The sequence below is a fragment of the Lepisosteus platostomus genome, chromosome 11 (genome assembly GCF_059453375.1).
Source record: "Lepisosteus platostomus isolate fLepPlt1 chromosome 11, fLepPlt1.hap1, whole genome shotgun sequence".
NCBI lineage: Eukaryota > Metazoa > Chordata > Actinopteri > Semionotiformes > Lepisosteidae > Lepisosteus > Lepisosteus platostomus.
Genome location: NC_142621.1, coordinates 11,073,478 through 11,097,806, shown reverse-complemented (window position 1 = coordinate 11,097,806; position 24,329 = coordinate 11,073,478). Strand labels below are relative to the sequence as shown.

The 24,329-nt window shown below is 37.7% G+C and overlaps 1 protein-coding gene across 1 annotated transcript; it reads left to right on the top strand.

Annotated features, from left to right (window-relative positions):
• The first annotated feature begins 3,064 nt into the window (after positions 1–3,064).
• Positions 3,065–23,693, top strand: wdr47a (WD repeat domain 47a). Its single transcript, XM_088598401.1, has 15 exons — positions 3,065–3,231; positions 6,689–6,866; positions 8,161–8,244; positions 8,409–8,493; positions 9,981–10,783; positions 10,949–11,066; positions 13,814–13,992; positions 16,325–16,567; positions 17,440–17,533; positions 18,078–18,235; positions 18,801–18,970; positions 19,862–20,032; positions 20,363–20,494; positions 21,032–21,250; positions 21,909–23,693. Exons 2-15 carry the CDS (start codon positions 6,709–6,711, stop codon positions 22,049–22,051), a joined length of 2,757 nt encoding a protein of 918 aa, XP_088454527.1. The 5' UTR covers positions 3,065–3,231; positions 6,689–6,708; the 3' UTR covers positions 22,052–23,693.
• The last annotated feature ends 636 nt before the right edge of the window (positions 23,694–24,329 follow it).

The window sequence follows — 24,329 nt, the reverse complement described above, 5'->3', positions numbered from 1 at the left end:
TATATTTGTGGTGTCATAAATGTTGAAAGGGTTTGCCAAGATGGAATTCAACAAGTGACAAATAAAATTACATTGTTTTAAAAATGTTAATGAAAACCCCAGAACACTAACATTTTCTAATGCCCAGCTGCAAAGTAATAGACAGTATATTGTAAAACATTAATGTCAACTGAGATGATTAAAAATGGTTTTAATAGTCATTATACACTATTTTTCATGGTATATTTGTTCAAACGTATTACTCTTTATGATAATCTAATGAGAAGCATTGTGCTACATCTCCTTCACATATAGGGAAATAGCTATTTTTTCTTCTAAAGTATTCATTTTATGCAGGGACATTCTGTTGATGTAGTGGTTAGCATTGTTGCCTCACAGCACTAAAGTCCTGGGTTCAGTTCTGGACATTGGGTTCTGTCTGCTTGGGGCTTGTATGTTCTCCTTGTGTTTGTGTAGGGTTTCTTTTGGAGCTTGCATTTCCTCAGTAAAAAACAGTCGTACTATAGGCTAATAGGCTTCTGGGAAAATTGGTGTACACTGCCTCGTGCCCATTGGTTGCAGAGATAAGCTTTGGCACCCCACAACCCTGACTTGGAAGAAGGAATTAGAAAATGGACAGAGGAATGGAATTATATCTTGATTTCCAGACATTGAAAAGCTGTATCACGTGTTCTTTTTGCATATCCTGATGCACTGAAAAAACTAACTCCGGATTAGCTTGAAGTTTGATTTTCTAGCTCTACAGAAAACAAATGTTTAGGAAAAAAAATGTCAGCATAATAGTAGTGATTCACAAAAGAGTACAGAAGAGAATAATACACTAAAAATAAAATACTTTGACATATTGACATTTAAATAGTATGCATATACAGTAGTATAGTCTACCAGTACTAGACCAAAAATAAACTGGAATGAAAGTGATGTAAAAAACCAGTGACGTAAAATATAAAAGACAAACTTCATTGTCAAACTAATCAGTTGCTTAGAATGATGAACATTGATATAATAAGACAATTCTTTGACGTGCCATTGAGGATACTAGAGACTACGATCAATGGAAATCAAAAGAAAGTCAGTAATCTATCTTTCAGCTTCCTCTTCTGTTTACCAGCTCTATTTGGTTTATTGTGTTTTTCTATATTTTCACATATACAGTAGAAATATGTAAACATGCCTGGGCAACTTTTCCCTCGTCTCTAGATAAGTTCTTCTAACCCAACTCAAATTCTTATTGAAATTTTCCATAGCTCATAACACTACATTATGCACTTCATTGTGAAAGATTTGCACTTTTGTGAAGTAGTCATCATCATGTTTGAGAACACTAGCAAAGTGCACCAGTAAGATGGACTGTTTGCAAAATGAAACCTGTCTAAGACTTTTAATACATAATAGTAATAGATGCTTTTTGGAAATGACAGTTTTTACCACGATGTTGTTTAAGGTAAATCTGGCACATAGCAAAACAATATATAATTAATAATAATAATAATTGCTTACAGAGTAATTGCTTACAGTTGCAGAGCGATATGGCTGCTGGCAATCAAAGGTGGGCCTGAATTTCTCCTTGTCAATATGATCTGGCTGGTGTTTAGCCAGCAGCCATATCACTCTGCAACTCACAACTAGCAACCCACTGAAGCTAAGCAGGTATGAGTCTGGTCAGTACCTGGATGTGAAACTAAAAACTAAGGTTGCTGCTGGAAGAGTTGTTAGTGGGGCCAGCATCATTAAAAATCCCAGCATGTCTCTCATGAAGAGCAGGGATGTAACCCCGGCATCCTGGCGAAATTTCCCATTGGCCATTACCAATCATGGCCTCCTAATTATCCCTATCTATGAATTGGCTTTGTTACTCCCCACTGAAAGGTGATGTGTGGTGAGTGTTCTGGGGCACTATGGCTGCCGTTGCATCATCTAGGTGGATGCTGCACATTGGTGGTGGTGGAGGGGAGTCCCCATTACCTGTAAAGTGCTTTGAGTGGAGTGTCCAGAAAAGTGCTATATACAGTAGGTGTAAGCAATTATTATTTACACCAAACCGGACCATTTATGGTCACACAGTTTTCAAGCCGACAGATACCCCACTAGATGGCGCCGCCTTTTTTTCTGGAGTTTGTATTATCACTTCTTGAAGAACTGTAAAACCTTCCACTTGGATTCGCAAAAACACGATTTTGTGTTCAGGATTTTTGCGGGGTCTTTCCTCTGGTAGCTTTCGTTTCCTCTAATCCGAATTAGATTTTACTCGAGATAAATGAATCCCTATCAATGCAGTGTATGCAATGCTACGTTGCAGCAGTAACTGAAACCTTTAGACCTTACAGTCCCGAGTCTGCACCTAGTTAAATCATTTATTGGTTAACTATACTAAGCCCTAGAAGATACTAAGGTGACAGTCTTTGAGAGAATAGGTGAAAGAGAAATCGCATTTTTTGCTTAAAAGTCCAGTCAAGATTGCCTCAAAGCTACAATCATTTTATGTCCTTTGTTTGGAATGCCTTTGTCCGGTCATTGTGAAGCAGCGTACGGTTCTGGGTTCGATCCCAGAATGGTTACCCTTTGTGTAGGTCGTATTTGTCGTGTTTGTGCAAAACTTAGCCTCTGGTTCGCTGTGACCTTCCTTAGGATGAAGCGGCTACGGTCAATAGATGGATCAAAAGCTATTATTAGCTATAGACCAGGCACAAGAACTCCATATCCATTTTGCTAAACACATTATATTGATACATTCTTACTTGTATCACTACAATTTGGGTGCCTAGTCCTTAACTTGCAATACTAGAGCAAAATGCACATATAGAGCAGGAAATCTGGAAACTCCCTTGTGTCTTTAGGCAAAACATATTCAACGAGTTAAATGCTCATTTGAAAAAAAAACACATCGTTACTGTTGTCTCGATGTCGCCTGTATTCGCTGTTTCTAATCATTAAACTGTATAAATGTAACTGCTTTGACTGCATCGAAATCGTTATTGAGCGCCTCCTTGGAGGCAGTGCCGAGGGCAGCTGTGGGTCCTCAGAGTGCCGGCGCAGAGTGCTCGACTCTGATTGGTGACTCGCAGCGATCCGCTTGACAACCAGAGTCGGGTAGCAGACAGGGTGGGAGGAGACGACAACAAGGGATAAAGGGAAAACAATTGGGATTTGTAGAACATAACAATAAAAAATACCCAGTAAAGGCATCTTCCCGTCACTTTTTTCAATACATGTGTTTATAGCATCGAGAAGGTGAGTTTTGTGTGCGGTTTGGTTGCTGGTGCTTTAGTAGTGATGATAATGGAGATGATGCATGTCTTGCTCTGGTTTGCTGGTCTTTTCCATTATCTGGATACCACACATCAGTCTGTGCGTGTCTCTGCTGCGTTGTGTCATCATCTGATTACCGTGGACGTACGAGATAAGCGCGTTAAGTGATTAATTAACAAAGGAATGTTAATATAAAAAGAAGGCTGAGCTGGTTGCCATGTGTATCTGTGATGAAATTAATAACACTGAGATGCGTATTGCTGTACGATTTGGATGTCATACTCTCAGTCGGGCCACTTCTCCGTCCAAGCCTTCAGAAGAAAACCGTTTATTTAGTGGCCGCTACAATTTTTTTTGGTCTTATCGACCATTTCATGTTGACAGTGCTTTTGCATTTGATGAATGAAGGGACCTGTCAGTAGAAACTGGCGAGAATATGTGAGCTTTGGCGATTGTCAATGAGAGACTGCGCAGTGAAGGCTCCAGCGCGTTCCTACCAGATGATGACCCACCTATTTTAGCTAGAGAACACACAGAAATAAAAAAAAAACAGGGGTGGGCGCAGCTTTCGTTATTTTTATGCTGCAGATGTTAAAGTTCTGGGCACATTATCTGAAAATCTAGAAGATACCCCTTTTCTGCCATTTGTGGCTTTAGTTGCAATTCAGATTGTTTTGAAAGGAATTGTAAAGCATTAATTTGTATAATATGTGCAAATATTAAAACAGTAACCCCTAAGCCACAGGTACAGTAGGTGTGCATTGCTCAATAGATGACCGTCTCCTAGTTTCATATCTTCATTTTTATTATAACAGAATTCAATTTGTAATATTGTATATCAATATGTCATTGCAGTGTATTATATCGTATATCATATCAGACTTGCATATAATGAATTTAGTTTTATTACTTCGTTTTTCCTTGGGTAAAAAGCACAATTAACTTAAAAACACACCAAAAAAAAACAATGTACAGTAAGTCAAGTACGATGCTTTTAAACATTTTGGAATAGCTTAAGTGACAGTGTAAATTAATTAAAGCAATTTTACGCCTGACCATTTATGATGTCACTATAAAAATGACTTATCATACAGTAGCTTCAACTAGTTGTAGATCATGTATATATTAATAAGTTGTTTGTCTAGTCTTCAAGTATTAATAATAATAATTGCTTACACTTATATAGCGCTTTTCTGGACACTCCACTCAAAGCGCTTTACAGGTAATGGGAATCCCCTCCACCACCACCAAGACGAAAGCCCTTTATTTATTTCTATAAGTGATGTATTTCGGCTCCACAGAATGTTTTTTGTTCTGTTCATCTTGTCGACCACTTTATCCTTTGCATTTGATTCATGAAGGGACCAGTCACCAGAAACTAGTATTCCTTCAGTTAGAAATTTCTGACCTGCGTTTAGGAAAATATGCACTGGTATTTTTCCTTATCCTTATTTTCTCCCTCAACTCCAAAGTTATAACTCCAAGGTTATAACTTTATTCAGAAGACAGATTTCATTTGACCATTTTACTTTTGAGTCTTCTTTCTTTTCTTTGATTATTTTCGGTTTGCAGATACAGTTCAGAATTGTGTTTGTGTAATAAAATAGGCTGCAATATCATTTCTTATAGCCTGCGTGTCCATTGTATATAGTATCTTGTCATTTCTTTTTCTGTATCTTACTGTTATTTTAAGCATACATTTCTATGGGTTATTGATAGTTATTCTGTCTTTTCTGCGTTCAGTGACCAAGATTTGGGTCCTTGCATTACTCCGGCCCGCACATAATCAACTTTATTTTTATGTGCACAAACATAATATCTCCCATTACGATTACTGAAGCCCACTGATGCTTTTTTTAAAAATCCATCTGTCAATCCATTTTCTAACTACTTTATCCAATACAGAGTGACAGAGCCTTTCCAAGTAAGTTATTTTTGGACAAGTGGGACTGGTTGCCAGTCCATCGCAAGCCACACACAGACACGGCACACACCAGGCCAATTTTTCCAGAAGCCGGTTAATCTACCAGTATGTATTTAGACTGTGGGAGGAGACAGGAGCACCCCGAACGAAGCTCACACAAAATGTTGAGAACATCTAATCTCCTCACGGATAGATCCTAGGAAATAGGGCTCCAGTGCCATGAGGTAGCACTTCACCACCATGCTGCCCTTTTTTTAACACGATGATATTAATATATTCAAAGGAACAAGTGTGAAGGTGTGAAGAAGGCTCCACGGCCGAAACGTTGTGTTCTCTTTCTTCTTTTTTTCCGCATGGAATAAACCTATTACTTGTCCCTTTGCAGCCTACGCATGCTGACGCAGCTACCCACCTGAATTAATATATTCAAGTTCATGCATGGATTTGTGTTGATACATGTGTGCAATTTGTCTATTTAAATTTAATATGGCACTATGTATGTCATAGTTGAAACTGAATTTAATTGGACTGTGAAACAATGCTATTTTATTTTTTTTTTCCTTTTAAAAGCTTCCTAATCTTACTAAAGATACTAAAGATACTAAAGGCTGTGGCAAGTTGGAGCCCATATTGGAGCTACAGGAAACAAGGCAGGATTTCACCCTAAATGGAATGCCAGTGGAATGGGAACACATGCACAGAGGATTTATATTAAGTGGTGATTTGTACAAGGCTTCTCATGCATACTGGAGCCCTGATTAATTTGATTTTTGATTAATGGGAGCTTCCTCTAGTGATTTATGTTGGGATCTTTAGACCTTCGTGACTTTGTTGTTGGCAGGTCTTGTACTTTGGTCGGTAATGTGCTGTACTGTTCGACTAGATTGAATTGTAAATTTTCATCAGTGTAACGTGAACTTGACCTTGTAGTAGATTTGGCTTTCCCGTGAATTCAAGAAAAAGAGTTTTTTAGCTTTCAATAGTATTGACTTTATTGATAGTGCTTTGTTGACGCCACAGCCATTCATGTTATTGAGTTATTGGTGTAATTGAACATACAGTCAACAGTTGTGGAAAAAAAAACAAGTTTGGGCTATACTTAACACACCACACATAACACTCCCAAATAATTAAGTTGATTTTTTTATACATATAAATACGTATTTATATATAAAAAAATAATATATTTTTATTTTTAATGCTTTTTTTAAAGTTATTGGAAGACATATTTTGACAGCCTTTTACAAATAATAATTTTGTGGAATTTGAAAATTTAAGTTCAGACCTCTAAACCTTTTTTGATGTCTAATTGTTTTCTGACTGTTCAGAGCACTAATGTCACCATAAAGCTATTTCTGGAAAATTCTAAACAGTTGTAATACCTTAGATTGCAAAATGAGTAATCATATTTTCTGTTCTGCTCTTAGATTATCCTGTTGATATTTTTGTTAATTAGGTTCTTACGTATTGTAGTACTATTGTGAGTGTACTATTCTTTGGTGTATCTTTTTGCAGTTCATTTTAAAACTGACACCATGACAGCAGAGGAGACCATAAACATAAAGGAGGTGGAAATTATTAAACTCATCCTGGATTTTCTGAACTCAAGGAAGCTGCATATCAGTATGCTGGCCCTGGAGAAGGAGAGTGGGGTCATTAATGGACTCTATTCTGATGATATGCTCTTCCTGAGGTAGGTACCTGGTAAAATGAAGGAATACATGATTCTACTCTGAATAGCAACACGTCAGTTATTCTGAGAGGGAGACCTAGTGCAGGGAAATGTGAATATTCTATGTTGTTGTCTTATTTGCCTATGAAGCAGTCATTCATGTCTTAGCTTTGGTGATACTGGAATATTCTTAGTTTAATTTAGATTGGCATAGAAACTCACATACGTATGTCCTGTCAATTAAAAAGAAAACAGTGCTGTGGATAGCTATTTAAAAAAAATCACAATGGTTTGTTGGGCCCTTGATTTTCAATTTATTTTTTCTTAATTAAAACAAATATTAGCCTTATGTCTTGCATAAGTGACATGTACATTAACCTCCAAACGGTGAAGTCAAACCCATGATTCTCACTTTGAAATGTAATAATCATTTCTCAAGAAAAAATTGATCAGCACAGCTCATAAGTATCTTATTTATTTTTTTATAAAGACAATTCAGTTATTTAAACAATTTGATAGTTTAGAACCTCTTAACTGAGCAAAAGTATTGGGACAACTTGCCGACACATGTCTCTTTTTAATCAGGTGGCAATCATATAGAGCTATCATCATCCTATTAACTGGTGTCTTATTGACTTCAGGTTTAGAGTTTTGGTTTCAAAATACAGTTCTAAAATGTCTTTTAAAAATAGCGGGCAACTTTGAAGCCGAAAGAAAATAAAAAGTGTAATCAGAACCCTAAAGCAGAAATAAGCCATACCAAATTCAACCCCTTCAGAATACACTGAAGACAAAATATTACAGGTATAATTAGCAGGACTGGCTTAACCAAGTAAAAAAAAACCATCTAGAGTTAATAATAGAAAAATTATCAGAGGGAAAATAACTAAAACAACTGCAAGGGAAATTGCCAACCTCCAGTGAGCAGGGGAGAAGGTATCAAAAACACTGCAGAATCACAAAGTCTGCATGGCAAGGCTCAGAACTTATAACTTCTCCTTTTATAAATTCACCACAGACAGACTGTACATAGTACAAGTAAAAAAAGGAAAATGCATCATAAAGTTCTTGTGCATCATAATCTTCTTAATGCCACAGGAGAGACTGATCCATCTAAAACGGGATATCATTTTAGAGTCCGTGTTCATTAGGTATTTATGGAATAATATTGTAGTTATCCTATACAGAGATGGTCCCATATAGCAATAGAGAACTGTTGAACTGAAGGTCAATATTCTTTCTGCATATCTAAATAGTTCTTTTTTATCTATGATCACATTCACAACTGATATGCCCCCATAACTGTCCTTTACAGGCAGTTGGTTCTTGATGGCCAGTGGGATGAAGTTCTTCAGTTCATCCAGCCCCTGGAATGCATGGAGAAATTTGACAGGAAGAGGTATTGTAGACTGGCTCCAAGTAGTGTGACTCAGTTCTAAAAACACAAGCTGATTATTTTTTTCATGACAGAACGTCTAGTATTTCCATTCCCATACATATGCATCTTAACAGTGTATATTTATATATTGATTTCTTGCCAAATTTTGTTTCCCCTCTCTGTAGATTCCGATACATCATTCTGAAACAGAAATTCCTTGAAGCTTTGTGTGTGAATAATGCAATGTCAGCAGAGGATGAGCCTCAGCATGTAAGTGGTAATGGCACTGACAAGATGAACGCTTAGAGCAGCTAGTTAAATTAGATACTTTATAATGTCAGCGAAGGTGAGTCTGGAAAAGTGGATTCACCAGCTGAGCAGATAACACCTCTTAAGTGTGGCAGAAAAGAACTCGCCATTGCTGTATGTGTACGTTGCTCTTGTGTACTAATTCAGATGGCTACCCAGGTACCAAGAATTGTGGGAATGTTTGTCTTGGGCGGAGCAGTGGCTCTGTGGCTAAGGATCTGTGCCTGTGACTGGAAGGTTGCCGGTTCAAATCCCGCTGCCGACAGAGGAATCCTACTCCATTGGGCCCCTGAGCAAGGCCCTTAACCCCAACTACTCCAGGGGTGCTGTACAATGGCTGATCCTGCGCTGTGACCCCAAGCTTCTCTGCCTGTCTGTGTGTCTGTGTCTCATGGAGAGCAAGCTGGGGTATGCGAAAAGACGAATTCCTAATGCAAGAAATTGTAAAGGGCTAATAAAGCAACATTATTATCTAGAATGTTTTGATTACTGAATAGAAATTCAGGTGTGATCCACTATGTTAGTAAATTATCATTATTTAATTAGTCATAATATTAGGGCAGCTTTGTGTTGCAGTGTTTAGCATTGCTAGCTTACTGTACCGGGGCCCTGGGTTCAGTACCAGACCTGGGGTGCTGTGATGCTGTCTGTGTGGAATCCAGGGTGTATTCTGCCTTACGCCTGGGATGGACTCTGGCTTCCCTGGAGCCCTGAATTGGAATAAGCGGTTAGAAAATGGATGGCTAATGATTATGGTGATTTATTACTATTATTATTCCTTTCCGAGTCAAAAACTAGACAGGAGTGTTCTTAGATGAAGGTACAGTGAGAGGTTAATTCCACAATTAACCTCTACTTGTTCCTTTTCAGGCCGCATGCTGACACAGCACCATTCTTATACTGTCCCTTGTGTGTATGGGCTTGTTTCCAGGAGGAACTGTTATAATGTTGTGAACAGAATCCTAAAACTTTCTTCATCATTCAAATTTGAATTGGAGAAAATGACCCAAGGGTCACAGGATCTTACCATGAAGAAATGGTGCACTCGGTATTATGTTAATAAGGTTTTTCTATATATATCCATCAGAGTTGCTCGTTAACCTTACTTTACATTACTCGTTGTATTACTTCAAAGTCCAACGCGCACTTACATTTTTGTGAGGCAACCTTGCTATCCTTCTGTATGGAAATACTGTGACATATGCTGTTCACAGACCCCTTTTTTAATTTTTGCAGTCATTGTCATTTACGGTCTGCAAGTTACAGATGCAACCAGTAGATCATGCATGAAATTAACAAGTCTAAGTTGCCCATGCTCTTAAAAATATCATCAAGGGGATATTTTAAGTAAATGCTGTTATTCTAGTGACAACCTACTGTATGCATTTAGTTCATTTTAATGTCATTTTAATTTTAGCTTCTGTGTTTACTGTTATTTACCTCTGCAGCTGGAGTTCACTATGCAGGAGGCAGTGAAGTGTCTTCACAGTCTGGAGGAGTATTGCCCTTCGAAGGAGGACTACAGCAAGCTGTGCCTGCTTCTCACTCTGCCCCGGCTCACCAACCACACCGAGTTCAAGGACTGGAACCCCAGCACCGCGAGGGTGCACTGCTTTGAGGAGGCCTGTGTCATGGTCGCGGAGTTCATCCCCGCCGACAGGAAGCTAAGCGAGGCCGGCTTCAGGGCCAGCAACAACCGCCTCTTCCAGCTGCTCATCAAGGGGATGCTGTACGAGTGCTGCGTGGAGTTCTGCCAGAGCAAGGCCACGGGGGAAGAGATCACGGAGAGCGAGGTGCTGCTGGGCATCGACATGCTGTGTGGCAATGGCTGCGACGACCTCGATTTAAGCCTGCTCTCCTGGCTCCAGAACCTGTCTCCCAGTGTGTTCTCCTGTGCGTTTGAGCAAAAGATGCTCAACATTCACGTGGACAAGCTGGTGAAGCCCACCAAGGCAGCCTACGCTGACCTCTTAACCCCCCTTATTAATAAGCTCTCCCCTTACCCATCCTCGCCCATGCGGCGGCCCCAGTCAGCCGACGCCTACATGTCTCGCTCTCTCAACCCAGCGCTGGATGGCCTCTCCTATGGATTGTCCAGTCACGACAAGAGAGTTACAGACCTCACCAACAAGACTTCACCGATGTCTCACTCTTTCGCTAACTTCCAGTACCCAGGAGCGCACAACCTGAGCAGAAGCTTAATGCTGGAAAACACAGACTGTCACAGTATCTATGAGGAGTCCCCAGAAAGGTAGGCTAAGTATTTAAAGTTTTCTTATAAAAAAAGTGTTATGTAAAGAGATATTTTAGAACTGAGCAACGGACAAGCCATTTTATTAGGTATAAATTGACGATTCTGCTAAAAATGACAGTTATGGCAGAAGATTTTTATTTTTTAAAACTTTTTTTTTTCCAGAACTGACACTCCTGTTGACAGGATGTTGCATTCCGCTGGCGATGACGCAGTGCATCCTGGTCCTGTGTCTGCCCCAGGTGGTGACCCTATGCCCCCAGCAGCTTGTGAGAAGAATGAGGTAATTAGTTACTGAAAGCCATAAGATTTCTTTCACACAGAGCATATGAGGACTTTTTTATTGCAGGTAGTCCAGCCTTCAGCAGGCTGTTCCACTTCATTCACAAACATAAGGTAACAGTCAATGTGACTGAGCATATAGTTTTGGGTTTAATGGCCTTCTTATTGTCATTGTTAATGTTGTGGATTTTTTAGAGTCTTTTCCAGCCTAGGGGTTCTTTTCCATCTGTTTTTTGTCAAAAGATTTTTCAGGATTTTAAATTGTTCAGAACAGAAAAAAGGAATAACACGCCATTTTTCTTTAGTTGATAAACATAAGTGATATATATATATAATAATTGAAAAACACTTTTTATTATTAGTTTAAGCAGTAGAGTGTTTTGACCTGACCACGTTCAGGCCATGTTCTGGTGTGTGAGCTTCATTTACCTGGATTTGCATATCTAAAGAGGGATAAAGTGTGTTTATACAAGGAGAGATGAGACTCTGGAAAAGCTTTTGATAATGGCATGTGTGCATAGATCCTACGTTCTTTCTAGTATTTTTTAATGTGCAGTAGATATATAATCCCACACATGAAAGTCTCTGAGTGACTATATTGATTTGGTTTGAAAAGGCAGTATTAGTTGTAGTGACTTGAGTACTACAAAAGTAATCTTATCCCCTCACAGTGCATTGTCTAAATTACAAATTCTTTAATATTGAATTACTTTTACCCCTTTTTGTTAGTCAACCAAGTGCATATTCTGAGAGTTTGGATATTCTTTGAAGAATACTATGTCATCTCTATCAAATTAATACTGTCCAAAGCTTGTGATTTATGATTGATTATTTCTCTTTAAATTAAACCAACAGAAAACATAAAAATAATCACATTATTTTTTATGGCTCTGTTCAGTTGTGTTGTTTTATATTACCCTGTTTTTTTAAACCTTGAAGATTGAATTTGTAACCTAGGCTATCCCATCAGTATTCTTTCTTTCTCTTAAATCTGAATGTTGATGCCAAGAGACACTGCAGTAGAGGACAGGCTATAAATTAATCGCCATGAATTTTGTATGCTTTAAATCTTTTATGACTCCAAAGAGGGACGAACCTCAAATCTTATTAATGTAAAGCTGGCTTGGATAACAGCATAAAGTAGGTTGTCATGTCCAGGTTGACATGGTGAATCATTCTTACTTCTACAGTCTCATTACAAAAGTTCTACTTGTAAAGTCATCTAAGGCCTTAAACATAACTATTCTATATGTAATCTATTTATATGTAATCTGTGTAGATTGTATTGTGAGCCCAGTAAACTTTGATTTTACACTAGTATTATGCATCCAGAAAAACATACATTTGTTGTTTTTTTAAAATCTAATTAAAATATTTAATATTATCAGATTGAACCATATTATAGTTAAGGAAAATATATATCATTTGTTTAATACAGTTTAATGAAATTTCATTGGATAATAGCCTTGAAAGGACAGGTTTAGTACCAAACTCATCTGGCCCATATGTTTTTATTTAATTTCTTTGGCTTGCTTGTAAAGCTCCTTTGAAGAAGATCATCTCTCTACATAAAGTACCAGCCACACTGTGGCATTCTTAAGTCTGTTCTCAGCCACAGACAAAATAATCTGTTTGTTTCAAGCAAACCAAATGTTGATCATTATTAGGCTTCTCCAAAATGGAAATGTTGAGTTGTGGCATTTAGGAATTCAAATCATAGTAATGAAATACAGGATATGAAAGGCGATTATCTGTCTTCAGCAGGTGAGATCAAAAGCACAGGCAAATCTCTTTCCAGTGTCTGATTCTGCTTCCTGAATTTTGCCTTTCATGTAGCTTTCCAAGAGGATGGAATAAGGCATGACGAGGCATGCTTGTCAAAGCTACCTATAACACCTTTCTGCCAGCCTTGAAGAATCTTGTGCTCTAAAAAACTTTTTTTTTTATGACTGAAGACTCATTGGCAGATCTATCCTTATACTGCTTTTTAATCATATAAATCTTGCATTGCAACAAAGAGAATGATTATTTTTGTAGCTTTCCTTGATCAGGCTAACTCATCATTAACCTTTTCTGCCATTGGTAGGTTCTTCACTTCATTTTAATGTATGATTTTAAAAAAAGAGCTGGCATCCTTATTAGCACAGATTGCTTAGGATTAGAAATTGTTGGTTTGCATTCTGTGCGAGTGCTAGCTCTGATTACACGGAAGGTTCAGACACATTGTCCGGGGGAGGCTGGATTCTCTTCCAAAGGGAGAATTTGGTATGTGGTAAGAAAATATAGCTTTAGGAAGCACAGGGTTGTTTCTTAAGGTAAATGCAATCAATTTCAGTCCATTTGTGCAATATGTAAGTGCTTAAAAAAGATTATTATAAGATACTTATTCTTATAATTTATACATTCTTCTTCTGCAACTCATATTCATCAAATTATTGATTATGTGGAAAGGTTGTAGTGAATGCTATGAAAAAGCAAACCTATAATTATGTCATTGTTTTAAAATTCTAAATCCAGTTTTAATTGACTAAAAGAAAATTTAAGTCAGAATCTCTTAATCTCTAAATTTGTGTCAGCAATCAATGCTTAGCTATTTACTTTGATTACTGGAGAAAACTTTAGAAATGCATCAGGTCAAATTAGAATGAAAATGATGCATAGAATTATGGCATAGTTAGCATTGATGCCTTGCAGCACTCCAACAATCCATAACAACAATCCATTCCTGAGGTGTTGCTACTTCCCCAGCTCCGCGACTCCACAGAGCAGTTCCAGGAATATTACCGCCAGAGGATGCGTGTGCAGCAGCACCTGGAGCAGAAGGAGCAGCAGAGACAGCTGTATCAGCAGATGCTACTGGAGGGAGGTGTGAATCAGGAGGACGGCCTAGATCCTCAGCAAAACCTCACTGAGAAGTTCCTCAATAGGTATGCTTTCAGACGTACCAACCTCCAACCTCAGAATAAAAAAACCACTACAACACACGATCTGCTACTCAAATTGTTTTCATTCATCAACCAGTCTGGTTAATACTGAAAAAAAATTTAGGGTTTGGGAAAACCTAATCTGAAAATTATCTGGTGTGAAAGCAATTCTATGCAGAACAGTTTGGTAGAATGGTGTATTGCAAAGTTTCTTACAGGTAAACCTGTTCCCAGTAGTGTTATTTTGTGTCTGGAAGTATAGGAAAATTGCTTGGCACACTACATTTACACATTGAATAGCGAACTACTCAGCTGAGATTTTATATTAAATGTTTTATGTACAAAAATTGTTCTTATTTTGCCACCACAAATTAATTCTTCTGAAGAAGGAAACATCTGCCTTGCGTAGATATTATGAGCTTTCCTTTCTGATTTAATCAGAATTAAATGGGACCAGAATCACTTGTGTGTTGAAACTATTTGTTAAGAAAGTGCCAAAATCCTTGTGTTTTTTAACATAAATACCCTCAAGACCTTTCAAGATAGATTGCAAACACTAAATTAAATAATGGAAAATAATAAGAAAATTATAATTACAGGCTTTAAAAGCTTTCTGTCAAAGTGGCCTGTGGTAATGAAAGTACTGCATAAACAGAGAATACACTGTTAATACTGATTAAAATGACTTTTTTTCTCAAGGCAATTTTTCAGAAAAAAAAACTTGTTTTTTTTTTTCCATTCCTCCCACTGGTGCACTTGGAATACTAATTTGTATTAAGTTTACCATTGTTTGCAGACTGCCCCAACCAATGGTGAATTATGTTTTCACTGTTGTTCACACTGAATTCTTAAAGATAAGATAAGATCACTTTATTGGCCATATACAATTTCTTGTATTAGAAATTTGTCTTTTCGCATACCCCAACTTGCTCTCCATGAGACACACAGACAGGGAGAGAAGCTTTGGGGCAGGCTGCAGGGTCAGCCATTTATACGGTGCCCCTGGAGCAATTGGGGTTAAGGGCCTTGCTCAGGGGCACAACCGAGTAGGATTCTCTTTCCTTTTGTAAGAAAACCCTAGATTTTTTATTATCTAATATATCATTTTTAAGTTAATGTTTGTTAAGGTTGTTCTCTTGCAGAAGTCAATATAGCAATGAGTTTAAACTCTCTAAATTACTGCAAGGATAGTTTTATGAGATGCCTTATTTTGACTGAAATGGTCGGAAGTCTGTTTTTTATTTGGAATATAAGGGAAAAGATATATCCCTTTTATTGTGTGACATTCCTCATGAATTTGAGCAATATGAATAATTTCTAAGATATGTGAAATAGGAGTTCTTTGTTCAAATTATTTTACAAAAAGGAATAAAGGAAATACCTTAATTTAAATACGTTAATTTTTCATTATGAGTGTCTTCTAATTATGCTTTAGAAGTCAAGGCACATTTATTAAGGAGTGCTTAATGTGAATAGCTGGATTTATTTCCAGCTCCTGATTGTGAGCTGTTATTAGCTCCTGTTTTTCTGTGTGCAGTCTCTAAAGGACGCTCTACTTTGCCAACTGTATCTTCATACAGGTCTTCCAGATAGTAGGGATCACTACAGGGCAGAGTCAGTCACAAGAGACAGATTCCTCTTTGCACCCAGCAATATCGGTTTAATGCTTAAGCCATCTTATATATACACTGTTTTTAATAGTGGTGTTTTTCTCTGTTAACAATGTATTGTAACTATTAATAACTTTTTTACTTCTGTATATTTCCTATCCAATTCTTTTAGTAAGTACTGTTAAAATAATGTTGCAATTGTTGTGAAATTAGTACAGATTATTATATAAACAGCAAGATCAAGTGAACATTTTAAATTGACTTATTAAAATGTTTCCCTTCTATAATTAACTTTGCTTATGGACATTTCCATTTATGTGTTACATTTTATTCATTATGCTTTTAATCCATATCCTTGGGCACTTCACTTGCCCTTACCTGAGCAGTGAGGGTAACAGCTTATATTTCAAATATAACACCCTTAAATACAGGTGCTTTTAAGTAGGATGTGTGCATAAGGTAAAAAAGGCATTGTCTTAGATGTTTTTGTTCATTTCCTATTTTGCTTTGTTGTATATTTCCAAAAGCAGAAAGGGAAACTTTTAGATCGAAACAGAATGTTTAAAGGCTCTCATACTGTATATTTGTTTTGTTTTTTTCAATTCTGTTAATGTGATAAGTTAAATGGTCAAAGGGCTTAGACTTCCCCCTCCCCTATGCCCATCATGTCATTGAATTGGGCCTGGATTTCAGACCCATCGGATAAACAAGTCTGTTTGTTGCAGGTCCATTCAGAAGCTGGAGGAGCTGAATGTGGGGATGGACAATCTGGGCGGTGAGGTGCAGGCTCTGAGCCAGCAGTGCAATGGAACGGCAGCCTGCAGCCCTGCACCTGGAAGTAGCTTGGCCCTGACAGCTGAGAGAGGCCAGCAGAAAGACATCGCTCGAATTTCAAGCAGCACTCCGCAGAAAGCTGGCGCGAAGGGGATGCCCTCCTTAGATGAGTCCCCAGTTTTGGTGACTCGGAGGTGAGGAGCAATCCATAAATAAACCTCTCGCCACTTTTAGAGCTCTTGTGAGATTTTAGAATTCTGCATCCTTCATTTTTTTCCAATTAAAATGTTTAGTATTTCTATCTCGTAAATCTCTGAAACAAAGGCGATGCACTTTTCTGTGGTTGGTGGGTCTCTTTGGAGCCATCTACATGTTATGGCTTTTTAACTCCCTTCCAAAAATACTTCCAAGCAGGTATTTATCCTCTCCCAAAACTAAATGATCGGCTGAGACTCAAAAAGGAGGTCTTGGAGAGAAACTGGGAGAGGTGGGCTATTTTTACTGCCCAATAACGATAATGAAAAGAACATTCCAAAACACAAATTCTCTTCTTTTTTCCCATCTTTCTCCCTAGCACTATATCCCCCCTATCAAACTGCAAAATAATTATAAGTAACAAAATAAATACTTTATGTTTTGCTGTGACTGGCAACATTGTTCTCAATAGTTTTTGTATGTCAAAAAAAGAACTTGACTAAAATACAAGTAAAGAAAAAATGTAATTGTCATGTTTCAGCAATAGAACTTTTTTAAAGATTTCCTGCACCTGTTCACATTTGCAATTTAACTGCATGGTTTCGTTAAAAAATAGAATATTCTCAATATTAGTATTGTAATATTAGTAAGGCATGACTACAAAAATTTTAATCTACCATATTAACTGCAAAACCTACAAATATTTAACCGACTTCAGATTCTTCTGTATTAGAAAGATCCAGTTGACATTCAAACTTTGTATTGCCTTGAGTAAAAATGTGTCACATTTGTTTGCAAAGATTTATATAGCGATCCAGTAACTGAAGTACAGTAAATGGAAAGCTTGTTGATTTTGTGTGATTCTGCGCAGTGGGAGTCCTGCCAGTATTCCAAAAGACAGGGCCACACAACCACCCCTACTAGAGGATATTGGCTATTCCTCTACACGTGGCAAGAGTCAAGAGGTGAGACCTCACGAGACATATACACTAGAATTTACAAAAAAGATCAGCAGTGAATTAGAAGCTGTGTTTTGGATTCATGGAGAGTACTGTATGTTGGATGCTCATGCAGTCTCCTGTGAAAAGCTTAGGGTCTGAAGTAATGGCTTAAGTAAGGGTCTGATGGTAAATGGCTTATAATTTCTTTACTGTGTTACCTTACTGTGTTAATACCAGCTGTAGTAATGTATCATTATCAATAATGTCTAGGGACTGTTTGATTTTTCACTTCATTTGTAATAAAATAATAGGACTCACCTATAGCATAAGACTTTTATTGACTTTAATATACAGGTGGGGTTTTCAAAAAATATATATCTTCATTTTCATTCTGTAAACATTTCAGATTTTTAAGGATTCTTCCTGGGCTTCAGATTCTTTTACACCGCCCACTCATGGTGCAACAAGAACTCAAAATAGATGCTTCAGGCTAGTTATTTGTAATAGTGTTTAAAGATTCAGGAATGAACCTTTTCAAGAAATGTTGTCCTTTTTCTGTTGGCTCAAGGGTGAGAAACCAAAGATGCAGTTTGCTGCAGTCAGCACCCTGGAGGACACACAAGCTGTCAGAGCTGTGGCCTTCCATCCCAGCGGAGCTCTGTATGCTGTCGGGTCCAATTCCAAAACACTGCGGGTCTGTGCGTACCCAGACACAATTGACACAAGGTATGCAGTTTTCGAGCCGTTCCCCCTTGGTTTGTTGTAGAGCAGGTCGACTAATTTGGGAAAGAATGCGCTTTAGAAAATCATTCCCACAGCTGAGGGAATAAAAGAGCAGGACAGATTCGTTTTAGTGATTCTCACTAAATAGCATCATCTACTATATTGCAGAGCTTGGCAGGAATTTGCCAAGAAATCTTTTTCCTAGTATTGTTGGTGTTACAAATACAAATCTAAACATGCATGGGCTAGACTCCCTGTAGATCACACTATATGCTTTGCAAGCCCTGAGACATTTTTATATTTTCAGGAAATTCCAGAGCCACACCTTATAAACCTCTCCCTGTTGTACCTATAAATGGGAAATGTTAAGTAAAATGTGCTTCAGCATCATCAGTTTGTAATATTTAAAGAAATGTGGTTGAACGCAGAGAAAGCTATCTTCTGCCAAGATTTTTTCCTTATTCAGCCCTTTTCTTTGTACACGTTTATAGATTTTTTTTTTAAATTAAAAAATATGTTTTTATAAAATAGTAGAACAAATCTTATTTTTTGCTTCTTGTTTCAACAGTGTGTGCAGCTCCCCAAAGCAGCCAGTTGTGCGTTTTAAAAGGAACAAACATCACAAAGGGTCAATATACTGTGTGGCCTGGAGTCACTGTGGACAGCTGCTAGCAACAGGCTCCAATGATAAATATGTCAAAGTGTTGCCATTCAATGCGGAATCCTGTAACGCTACAGGTGAGATTTGTTTTTGTGTCAGAAAGGGAGGTATGCCAAGAATTCCACTAGAATAAATGTTGTCTTTATGGAAGACAGCTGTTAGTAGAATAATTTGTTTCTCAATCTAGGAAAGATCGACTAGACACATTCTCTGCCTTAAAGGAATGCACTAGTTGGAAGGGCTCAATGAACTGATTTTTTTAGTCTTGAACAAAAAAGACTGAACAGACCAAACTCAAGTATTCAGAATCACTAAAAGCACTGACATAGCCACCCCAGTGAAATTCTTCAGAATCAGCAAAGAAATGTAAACTGCATATTAGAAATGCAGTTAGTTTTCCTGAATTAGGAAAGTGCATATTGACAGCACGCGTAAACAGTTTTAGGACTGTGGAATAAGCTACTCCACCATGTTTAAAAACTTGATGCTGTAGCTTCTTTATAAAAAAAAAGGTTAGATGATATTCTCACATCACTTAGCTACTAGCAGCCCCAAAAGCTAGATGTTCTGAATAGCATCTTTAATAATAATTAATAATTCCTTACAGTTAAACTGTATAGCGCTTTTCTGGACACTCAAAGCACAAAGGACTCCTCTTCACCACAAATGTCCTAACTTTCCTGGATGATGTGATGGCAGCCCAAGTGGGCCAGAATGCTCCCCACATATCAGCTATCAGTGGGGAGGAGAACAGAGTGATGAAGCGAGTTATTATTAGGAGGCCATGAATGACAAAGGCCAGGGAGAAATTTCCATTTGGAACTTCTTTTATGATCTTGCATGCAGAAAGGTACTTTCCTGAACATGTAGTAATACAACAGCTAGTTAAACTCCAGTGTATTTCATCTCCATATAAGTGTCATGTGGGTGTTAGGGTGTTTGCCTTAAACAGCTGTTTGTTCATACAGGTCCAGATTTGGAGTTCAGTATGCATGATGGGACCATTCGAGATCTGGCCTTCATGGAAGGGCCCGAAAGTGGAGGTGCCATCTTAATTAGCGCAGGGGCTGGGGACTGCAATATTTACACCACAGACTGCCAGAGGGGCCAAGGACTACATGCGCTTAGTGGTCACACAGGTACAAGCCCTTTCCCAGACAGCTAACATACACAAGTGTAACCAGAATGCACAAGTACAGAATCATTTGATTCTTAGGTTCTAATAATACATTTATGTGTTTTACTTTAAGCAAAGAACATGTGGCTTTTGTAGTTTTTACACAAATGCTTAATTTTTTTTGTAACATTTCTTGTAGCTTTTTATTGGAAATTTAAAGCTTTTCTAATATGTCTAGAAAGATGTATGTCGTGAGCTCTATTTGCTTTTTATCTTTACAGTGTAAAAAAGTTATTTCTACTTGTAAGCATTGGTTATGGAAGCTCAAAACGTCTTGCATACTTGTGTTCAGGTCACATCTTGTCCCTGTACACCTGGGGTGGGTGGATGATTGCATCAGGGTCACAGGACAAGACAGTGAGGTTCTGGGATCTGAGAGTTCCCAGCTGCGTTCGAGTAGTAGGCACAGCTTTTCATGGGTCAGGTGGGTATCGGTCGTTATTACTTTCTATAGTACAGCTGTTAGAAAGTCCTTACAAAACGTACTTTATTCAACAAATCAATAGAGGCCATCTTTGGGGGAAAAATAGTACAGGTTGTAATAATTCATTTTCACCAGTTGGGGACAGCGTTCCATTATTTTTGTTGCCGAGTTCAGTTTATTTGAGTTCCGAGTTCAGTCTCTCACATGCACAAGTGCAACGATAACCTTATTTGCATGTGTGCTCCAATACAAAGGCATTAAGGAAATGCCAACTTAAACACAGAGCAACAGCAGCAACAATAGCAAACTAAAATAATACTCAAATACAGCACAGCTCAAACAGCGTGCAATAAAAACTTAATTACAATACTAATACTTAATTCTTAATACAAAGAGCAATTTCTCATAGATTGTCATTTCAGTTAAAATAAATTATTTTCAGTGGAGTGTGAAATGAAAAGAACAGTGCTGCTGTAAACCGGCAGTCAGATGTATACTGCTTGTTGCTTGACTGTCTTTGTGCTGCCGGTCCTCCAGGCAGTGCAGTGGCTTCTGTTGCTGTGGACCCCAGTGGCCGTCTCCTGGCCACAGGTCAGGAGGACTCCAGCTGCATGCTTTATGACATCAGAGGAGGGCGGATGGTGCAGACCTATCGCCCTCATTCCAGCGACGTCCGCTCTGTGCGCTTCTCCCCTGGGGCTCACTACCTGCTCACAGGCTCCTATGACACCAAAGTCATGATTACTGACCTGCAAGGTAAGGCGAGACTCAGGCACCATAGAAACGATCAAAAAAAGAAGAATATGTTAATCAACAGTGCCCCGGCTAGCTCTGTTGGTAGAGGATGAGACTCATAATCTCAGGGTAGTGGGTTCGTGTCCCACGTCAGGCGCCAGGCCCTCCATGTTGGAGGCTGGGCACAAGGCTAACAACCCTGTCCCGTAAAAACCAAAATGTTACAGTAACAGCAACAGGATGTTGCTGCCACTAAATGCCGGAAGGCATAAACGGGCAAACATCCATATCCATGTTCATCAACAGGAACCAGACCTTACTGCGGATAAAACATATGACAAGGCTGAGCCTTTTTTTTTATTCTATTAACAGTGATATACTGTACATATAATGTAGTGAGGTGACAAGGCCATACATGATTGCTGTCTTTAACATTTTTATAATATGTATTATTTATTTTTTTATGTACAGTATATCACAAATTTAAAACACTCTGATATAACCTCTTTTGCAAGCATTAAATAAATTGAAAGTTAACCAGAAGAAACAAGCATTCACCATCCCTTTTTTTGTTAGTTTGTGCTAATGAGCCAAAGTTAAGAGCAGCAAATCCTTGTTTCCTTCTTCCCCAAAATGTTCACTTCTGAAATGCAGTTCTTGTATTCCACATTTTTCTTAGGGGACCTTACAAAGCAGCTTCCAATCAGTGTGGTTGGCGAGCATGCAGACAAGGTGATACAGTGTAGATGGCACACACAGGACCTCTCCTTCTTGTCCTCATCAGCAGACAGAACTGTCACTTTATGGACTTACAATGCATAGGACTCACAACGTTGGGAAAGGTAGGTGGAAAAAGCACACAGACTCTCCCTTGAATCAACTGGAAAAGGCCCCATCAGATGTTAAGCCTACGTGACATTTTCCCAAGGAAGGAAAAAAAGTGGATGCTCATGTTAAATGTGTGCGTCTCTCTCTATGCTTGTGCAGATGATGGTGTTTTGTATTATTTTGCTGTGCTTACAGTCTTCCACAAGCATTACAGCTTCTGTGACTGATTATAGTCCTTTTGCAAAATCATTTGTAATGGCTCTTCGTTTCCTGTAAGTGTGTATATGGTTGAAAAAGCTTAATAACAACGTGCCGATGGTTTATTTGTTGCATTCCTTGATGTTAACAACACTTGATTAATACAGAATGCACAAAAGCTCAGTTGCACACCGTCAGCAGAGATTGTCCCATGTAATGGGCACTGCTGAAGGATTCATCTCTCCTGAATTAGACAAAAATCCTGTCCCAAACACAGTATGTTAGTGAAATGGTGCCTTGATAAGTTAGCTTCATTAAATAGCTTTATTTATATTCATGATGTATTGGGCCATATTTTGCAGTAAGTGCAAGGGCTACGATAAAAATTAGTCAAATAAATTTAGCAGCATAAAATGTGCAAGGAGTTATTGCCACTGCAGTTTTACTCAATGCCAAATATGGCCATAAATATTCCTGACAAAAATAACTGTCCAGAGGTCTGTCTGTGAAGAAGCCAAGTGGGTTTTGTAGCACAGCTAGTAATTATGGTTAGAAATCAGCAGGGTTAGTGGAGAAAACATTTGGTTTTAAAATTAGTTGAACAAACTCTTTTCAATCACTTCTTTGTAAATAAGGTAAATGTCTAAAAAAAGAACAATTTTAGAAATGTTTCCATTTTATGTAACAAAATCAGTGTTTGATTTTTTTTAAACAAATGTGTCATCTGCCACAGGGCACCTCAGTATGTTACAGAATGCTTGCAAAATTAATATTAGGCTTGTTAAATAAGACTACTAAAGACCATTTCTAACAGCTCTCTGTTGCTGAAAGGCCATTCAGATACTGATATCTCAAGAACTTTGAGGTTAGTTTGGTCAACTTGACACCCATTTTTGTTGAGTGTACTACTCACCTTATTTAGGGTAAGTATAATTGCACAGCAGATGGTTTGAAGCAGTTTCTAAAAAGTAACCACATTCCATTTTGAAGGTGCAGTCTTAGCCTATGGAATAAAGAGTACAGCTTTATTTTATAACCATTTCCATTAAATATGTGGAGAAAAGCATGGCATTCCACATAGGCATGACTTAAAAAGAAATAAAGAGATGACTTCTTCTCCAACACACATCTGCTTCTTTTAATTTGTTACTTTTGCACTTTGTTCATTATATACAAAGGAATTGCTGTTTCGTAAGAAATTGCAGATTGTATTGTATGTATGTTTCTGATTTATTTTCGTATTGTACAGTTCTTTTGTTTAAATTAAAAGCAAAAATAAAGGTAGATTTATTATATTTATTTGTAATGTAGTTTGTTTCTGTTTACATTTTATGAGAAGACTGTGAACTTAAAAGGTAGCTTTTATAAGTCTTTTAACATGACAAGTGTGGAAGTGTGACTGCTGTTTAATCTCAATAAAGGCCTTTCTGACACTTAATCACCTTAAACCTTTTGCTTTTTTGTGTTACAGAAACTGACCTATTTGTTTTACATGATTAATTGAATAAAACAACATAAAGTTTGGTGTACCATCTGTGCATTGAGTTTTGTGGAATTCTTAAGAAATTAAAAAATTCAATTATGTTATTGGGGCTTTGCTGTTTATTTTATTATAATTTACTTAATTGTGGGTTCTGACTGTAGAGATAATAATGACTTCCTTCTTAATTGGAATTTACTTTGGCTTACCTTGATAATGAGCCATTGATTTACTGAATTTCCCAAGTTTTCATGCTTTTACTTTTTTAATGTTTAGGTTTCAACCTAAACCACGACAGCCTACCTATTTACTAGGACAAAAACAAGTCTGTTTCCTTCTCTGTTCTACTAATTTGAATCAACATTGCATATCAATTGTTTAACACATTTCCCTGTAATAGTCTTGAATGAATATTACATTGCCTTGTAGTTTATAACATGTTTTATGTGTGTAGTTTTCTCTTTAAAAAAATCATTGGAAAAGTTTGAGATATGCAATATTTAAAAATTACATTTACAAATACTTCTATGTTCTGGTATTTCTACTTGTTAGTAACTCTCATTGCGCTGAAATAACAAAACAACAGAATGGAAG

Bases quoted from the DNA above. Each gene is read 5' to 3' on its own strand.
- wdr47a (XM_088598401.1), top strand. From the start codon at position 6,709: ATGACAGCAGAGGAGACCATAAACATAAAGGAGGTGGAAATTATTAAA. The intron at 8,494-9,980 runs GTAAGTGGTAAT...TTACCTCTGCAG, and splicing joins CAGAGGATGAGCCTCAGCAT to CTGGAGTTCACTATGCAGGA. The intron at 20,033-20,362 runs GTACAAGCCCTT...ACTTGTGTTCAG, and splicing joins TGCGCTTAGTGGTCACACAG to GTCACATCTTGTCCCTGTAC.